Source organism: Montipora foliosa, chromosome 2, assembly GCF_036669935.1.
Source record: "Montipora foliosa isolate CH-2021 chromosome 2, ASM3666993v2, whole genome shotgun sequence".
NCBI classification, from domain to species: Eukaryota; Metazoa; Cnidaria; class Anthozoa; order Scleractinia; family Acroporidae; genus Montipora; species Montipora foliosa.
Window position 1 is genome coordinate 12451896 of NC_090870.1, and position 7500 is coordinate 12459395.

A 7500-nucleotide genomic window follows, 5' to 3' on the forward strand; every position below is an offset into this window, starting at 1 on the left:
CTTTTATCGCTCGTATTTGGTACTTCCAAACTTTTGAGGTTTAAGGAATTTAATAAAACAATTATTCCATTCGCGCTTGTTGGATACGAGACTGGTTATCGCAAACTCGGCGCTACGCGCCTCGTTGGCTATTTACCATCTCATACCGAACGTGCGCCTATTGGAATAATTGCGTTCAACAAAAAGGAGAACGCAAGCCTAATTTCGTTTTTGCGTCCTGTGTCTTTCGAGTTAGTGTGCCTATTTTCGAGATTGCTGTAAGGACACCAAAATGGCCCCCCCGCTTGATTTTTGCAGGGGCATGTGTCGGCCGGGAAACTGGTGCGACCTTATGACGACATATGACCTCGTTTTCGCTCTCGTTTCAGGATATTTTTATATCATCACCATTGTAATGCGCATTTGATCATTTGTGTATGAATTTATGCGGAATAAAAGTATTAAATTAAATTAAATTAAATTAAACGACGTCACATTCTCGTTACATGTGATAAGACATGTGGCGAACATGTGAGCAGGCCATGTGAGCTCGTCTTCACGATACAGTCGCCGTAGGCCTCGCCATTTTGTGCTTTCAGCGTTGGATTTTGGTGAGTTTAAACGCTTCGACGGTAGCATTTATCGAAATCTGAGGGAATTGTCTTCGTTTATTTTATGTGCTAACGAACACGACTTTGAATCGCCATGACTTTCAGAATGTTAACCGTGGGAACAGCTATATTTTGATTGCATTTGTTGACTAGTTACAGTCGCGAGTGATACATGCATTGTACATGTAGCTCTTTATCCGTACAGGAAACGTCACCTCAAAATATCGCGATTATTCCTGAAATGCTAAATCTCTCTAATATATTTTAAAAAGACGAAGGCTACGGCTACGGCATCGACAACGCCACAAAACAATGAAAAATAAATAATAAACAATCGTTCTGCAAAAGTGCGGCAGGCATTTTAGCTCATATTTTAGGGGTACTCTGCTAAACGACGTAAAATAACCCAATTTGAGGTTTTGACGACAACGCGTGAGTGTACAATGCGAACCTTTTCGTTCTACATTTTTACTCTGAAACCGCTCGGACGAATTTATGTTTCGGATACTTCGCCCACAGTGTACGAGGACGAGCTTCCCAACATTGTCGGGAGTGTTGTTAGTTCAGCAGATGTTGGATGGTGTTGGCGGTTGTGTGCAAAATGAACACAACAACTCCCAACAATGTAAGGGCGAGAAGTGTGTTATGGAAAGGATACGACCCATAAAACTTTGTAAACTCACAAAAGTGGGCTGCCATCTTGTTTCCAACAAGTTAATGAGTTGTTATTTCCAAGGATACTATAGGCAATGCGCATGAGTAGCCCAAACAAAGGGAGCTTAAGCACGCGCGTTTTTGAGACGCAGACGGCAACCGGAAGAGAACGTTTCGCGTGCCAGGACAGTGTTGTCTCCCAGATTTTTTATTCAATCATCTCCAATGGAAAAAAAGATACTTGGCAATGTAAAGGAGGCTATGTGAAGACAAGTTAAAAGGGAAAACAGCTAACTTCCGGTTGCCGGTAGCGTCTCAAAACCGCGCGTGTGAATACGTGATGATTTAAACAACGATGAGTTGCGCTGTCTATTTGTGGAAATCAGTAAGCCACGGAGTACACCATTCTTAGTCGGGACTTGGTATCGTCCCCCAAGCTCTCCGCCTGTGTTTTTTTTGTGAGTTTGAAAAAATTATTGCCAAAATGGACGCCGAAAATAAGGAATTATATATACTTGGCGATGTCAACTGCAATTTGTTGCCTGAAGCAAATGCGCACATTTCTTCCTTTCTGACAAATATTTTTTATAAATATGGTCTTAGCCAGTTATTCAGGGAACCAAAATGTGTCACTTCAGTTTCTAATACCCTAATCCATTTATGCATAACAAACTCCCCAGAGAAGGTTACAAAATCGGGTGTTATTCACCTTGGTATTAGTGATCATTCTCTTGTGTTCTTGACACGTAAGGCCCACTACGACCGAAAGGGTCCTCGCGCGATTGAGACACGGAAGTTTAAGTACTTCGACAGAAGCAAGTTCTTAAGTGATCTCAACCAAATGCCATGGGGTAATGTCGATGTGCATTAATTCTGACCCAAACGACATGTGGCGTGAATGGAAAGAAATAATTCGCAGCTGCGTTGATAAACATGCACCACTAAAATCGAAAAACGTCCGTAAAAAGCAATGCCCGTGGATTACTGGTGATCTACTCTGTAAAACCAGAAGGAGATATTTCCTTAAAAAGATTGGAATTTCAGCCGCATGGGATCAATATAAGCGCGCAATTAATCTCGCAAAGAAACTCTATGTTTCTGACAACCTGGAAGCTAATAAAGGTAATTTGCACAAAACATGGAACTTAATTAACGAGCCAACCGCCCGTAATGAGCCTGTAATGTGGGAGGCGCGGTAGCCTCATGGTTAGAGTGCTCGACTCCGGATCGAGTGGTCCGGGTTCGGGTCCTGGCCGGAAACATTGTTTTGTGTTCTTGGGCAAAACACTTTACTCTCACTTTACTCTCCACCCCATGCTGGAAATGCTGGGGGTAATCCTGCGAAGGACTAGCATCCCATCCAGGGGGAAGTAGTAATACTCCTATCCTCTCCATGCTCCGCTACGGAAACCGGAGATAAGCGCCGGCCGGATGGGCCTTCTGGCTCGTAAGCAGAGACTTACCGCTCGTAACAGTGGCAAGACGTCCAATATCTTGGAGATCAAAGCTGACAATAAAATTGTTATAGCAATCCCGTTGATATAGCAGAAACTATTAACGAACTCTTTACAAATATTGCGCAATTGCTAGCGAAAGATATTCCTGGTGTGGATGTCAATCCTGAATCTTATCTGGAAACCACCGATATATCGTTTTCACTGCAAACTCCGAGTATCGATATTGTATTAAACCTTTTAAAGAAAATTGGTGATAAAAAAGCCACTGGTCTTTATAATATTCCGAGTAAACTGTTAAAGACGGCTGCTGGTATTATCGCATCTTCGCTTACCGCCATATTCTCTAAGTCCATCCTCGCTGGGATATACCCAAGCGAGTTTTTAAAAAAAGTATTAAATCGGATCCTAACAATTATACGTCAATTTCCTTAATTCCGATAGTTTCCAAAAATTTTGAAAAAATTGTTTACAACCAACTCTACCATTATCTAAATGAGAACAAATTACTATTAAGTTGCCAATCAGGGTTCCGCTCCTTACAAAGTACTCTTAATGCTTTGCTTGAGGCGAGAAATGACTGGTCAGTTAACATCGACAATGGGTTATTAAATAGCGTCGTTTTCATTAACCTTACTAAGGCATTCGACACCATTGATCACGAAATCATCTTGCGTAAAATGTCATTCTGGGTTGTGACCAGGTAGCTATCAGGTTGTTCCTGTCGTACCTAAGTGGCCGAACCCAAAGATGTGACGTCAACGGCAAGCTATGAACTGCTCGCAATCTCGAGCTCAGGTGCGGCGTACCGCAGGGCAGTATACTGGGTCCTTTGCTACTTCTAATTATATTAATGATCTCCCCAACTGCCTGCGGGCCGCTGCGCCAAGGATGTTTGCTGATGACACAAACATTACACTATCGGCTAAAACGTTAACGAAACTCATCAAGCCTTGATCGCTGAACTAAGTAACCTGAGCTGCTGGCTGAAAACCAAAACTGAACTAATGATTATTGGGTAAAAGCAGAGATTATCTGTCCAAAGTGAAGACGTTGAAATAAACATTGACGATCAAATCATCAAGAAGGTTGAAAATACCAAATCCTTGGGCGTTACCATAGATGCTTAACTTACTTGATGCAAACACCTTCAAGAAATATGCAAGAAAGTATCCTCAGCTATAGGTACCCTCAAACGTGTGCGACCCTGTATTCCATTCAAATTTATAACGCTCTGATTTCGATTATTGCGGCCCGGTTTGGGACTGTTTGAGTGGCTTCCTGAGTGGTAAGCTCCAAAAATTGCAGAATCGTGCCGCTAGAGTAATTACAAAATTGTCTCTCGATACGAACTCGAACTACCTCCTAACCACCCTTAACTGATCCAGGAAGAGGCTATCAATTCGACGAAAGAAACAGAAAGCTTTAATGATGTATAAGACAATGAATGAACATGCCCCGGATTATCTCCAACGTCTTTTCACTCAGTATTACCCTAATTACAACCTGAGAAACTCTGAGGTAAAACTGGCTTTGTCAAAACCAAGAACTAATTATTTAAAGCGAAGTTTCTCCTATAGCGAGGCCACATTATGAAATAACTTGCCCAATAGCTTAAAGAATAGTGGATTTGTTGACCAATTTAAGCGAAACTTAGGGTATCCAGTATATCGGATTCCCACACAGCAATCATGTAAAGCAGTTGTAAATAGTCAGTTTAGTTTTTAACTTGAAGCTTAATCTGATGATGCCAAAAATGGCTATTTGAACCTTACGGCCCCTGCTCACTCCTCGTGCTAACATGACTGCACCAATTACAGACGCTTTTGATTGTTCTTCAAGAAAAACCAATAAGAAGACACTTTGTTTCAAGGTTCCATAGAGCTCTTCTCTCCCTCAGTCAAGAGAAGAACTCTGGGGTCAAGATTGGGAAGAGCTGTGCAAATGAATGCAACATTGTTGTGCTACGCTTCGGCGATTAAGGAACAAAATTAAATGTTGGGAGTTGTTGGCCAACAATGCTAAAATTTGACTTGATTTGCGTTGATTGTTAATTTCACTTTACAGTGTCCGCAATTAGTGCTCCGGCGCTAAATCGACTAGACACTTAAATAAAGTTCCTTCCTTTCCTTTCCTGTTACGTCTGTTTACACGGGGTTTTAAAGTCCCAATCAGCTATATAGCCGTATGCCATAGGATGACTCAAGTGTCTTTCTAATACGGTTATTTCCTTTGTCAACAAATTAGAAAGACACTTGAGTCATGGCATACGGCCAAAACTGTTGAGGCGGACAAAAATTCATGCCACTCCCTTGACAATACAACATTTTTTTTAAACAAACATTAATCTTGCCACTTTTAGCATTCCTCCCAACATTCTTTTCACTCATTTTTAATTTACGAGTATCACTCTCTATATTTTAATGTTTTAACGGTTCATTTCATGTTATCAGTTATGTTTATCCGCTGAAGACAGTAGACTGGCTGTCGAAAGCTCATATATTTAATATTTTTTTAGTAGAGAACGCCTATTCAACTTTACTATGATTAATCCTCGTAACGGAGCCTCGATATTTTTAATTAGCAGTATCATTGTCATAGATTTTACTCATGTTATTGTTAGCCAAAATGACTTAACCCTTAACTAGCTTAGGCATGTCTCAAGCCATGACAGTCTGATAACCATGATGTTTCACTATTTCAGATACCAAGCTTTGGTGACCAAAAACCGAACGAAAGCCTTGATAATCTTCCTCTGGATTATAGGTACGCTGGAGGGAGTATTTCCAAATATTCTTCAAGTCCTGATTGATCGCAGAAAGGGTAAGATTTTACTTCAGTTGCTTCGTGGCTGCATCCAAATCAACAGAATTCCCGATAAGAGAACACTAGCAATGGTCGTACCTCATTTCCTGTTTGTGATGTCACTCGCAGTCTTCGTGCCCAGCGGAATTATGCTGGTCACGCACGCGTCGATTTTCAAAATCTCCACCGAGCAAAACAGACGAATCCGCGTAGTGCAAGACGCCATGGGCCTAAAACGCCTCAGTGAAATACGCGCCGCCAAGACAGTCGCGATTATCGTGTTTTCAGCGTTAGCGTGTTTCACACCTCTCCTTGTGGTGGATTTTATCACTACCTTTGAGCCTCCTGCCGGCAAAACGCTTGATCCAAGTCAATTCAATGTCAAATACATTCTTTTCCCGAGTCTTAAAATTCTCACCTTATTGGCCATATGTGTGAACCCATTGATTTACGCTTTGAAAAGTAGGCCCTTCAAGGAAGTGTTTAAACGTATTTTCGAAACTGTGGGTATTTCACTTTATTTCGAGCTAAAAATCAGAAAACCTGGCGATGCTAGTACTCCAAACTGACGCTTCTTCAGAACTTTATTGCAAAAGAAGTTTAGAGACAGCTGGAAAATGAATCGTTAAGCGTTCACATCCTCCGCAAAACAGGCATTTGGCCATTTCTCATGATTACTGCTTTTGTTAGAGACCTTGTACGCCATCTTCGCACAGATGAGATGAGTAACAAGTAACGGGTTTGGAAAATGAACGACGACAAAGGTGTATATAAATTGACATACAAGTGCAAATGACTGCACAATCCGTTGTGTTCCCAAATAAACCAGTTGCAACCGAGCCTACTGTTTTGAACCGTTGCATGAAGTGACTCAGTTGGTTCAGTGAACAGCGGACTACAACACAGGAGGCTGCTAGTTCGATACAAAACACAACTAACACGCGAGGCCTTAAAATAACTAAAGAGAAAGGGTTGCCTCTATGATGTCAACCTTCTCGGATTAAAAAAAGGATTTGTAAGCCCCGCCTAACAAGTCAACCCTGTTGTGTTTAAAATTCTGTGGTACGTTGAAGAAGACTACACACTATTTGCAAACAAAAGGCAACAGAGTTCTCGGCGTTACTGTTTTCCTTCATCTCTCCAACAAATACGGCTGGCTTGGTGTGTATCAGGCCACCTTACCACAAACAGCTCTAAGTCAAAAGAGAGGTCGTGTTACAAAAGATCTTTATTCTGTTACAAAAATAGTGAGACGAAGAAGGCTTGCATTGGTGGTGATACCCGACACAACCCCCCAAAGGTCCGAGTGCTGCTATGGAAACCCAATGTAAGGAGAATGGTTGGTCGCCCTGCCACTATCACCTTGAGGAAGGTTCTCAAGGACGAAAATGGATTGGGAATAGATCCTCACGGGCACAGAAAAATGGAGGGAGCTAGGGAAGAGCCATGTAACGTATTAATCGTGTACTTCAGATGAAGACCAATTAAAGTGGTACTACGACCAAAAAAAGAGGTTGACCAGCAATAGAGTTATTTCCATAGAGTTATGACATTAGAGTTAGAGTTAAGTTTCCAAAATCCTGAATTCAAGATTTTGGAAGGCCTAAATCCTGAATTCAGAAATACAGAAAGTATCCTAACCATGCATAAAAGCTAACCTTAGGCCTGAGGTTAGCTTTTACTGATGAATGTTGGCTGAGGATTTTGGAAACTTAACTCTAACTCTACGACATAACTCTATGAAAATAACTCTAAGAATAGCTGTCCCCCCCAAAAATCTTTGGATTTCAAAACTATGTTAACTAAACACTAACTGACCCAAGTTTTAAGTTCTGATTTTAAAAAGACACCTGTTTATTTTAACTGGAATTTTCTTATTTATTGGTCCGCGATGAATAACTTTAAAATTTTGAGAGAACTGGGTCGAGGAGAAAATGACGTCAAAGACTCAATAGTTTAAGAATGCAATGCGTGTGTACGCGGCTGAATTAATATGC

The 7500-nt window shown here is 41.2% G+C and overlaps 1 protein-coding gene across 1 annotated transcript in view; it reads left to right on the forward strand.

Annotated features, from left to right (window-relative positions):
* Positions 1-7214, forward strand: part of LOC137991189 (adenosine receptor A2b-like) — an 8894-nt gene extending 1680 nt beyond the window's left edge. The window contains exon 2 of the mRNA XM_068836304.1: positions 5403-7214. Within this exon, the coding sequence (XP_068692405.1) occupies positions 5403-6072 (670 nt within the window). The 3' untranslated portion in view covers positions 6073-7214. The remainder of the gene's footprint in view (positions 1-5402) is intronic.
* The last annotated feature ends 286 nt before the right edge of the window (positions 7215-7500 follow it).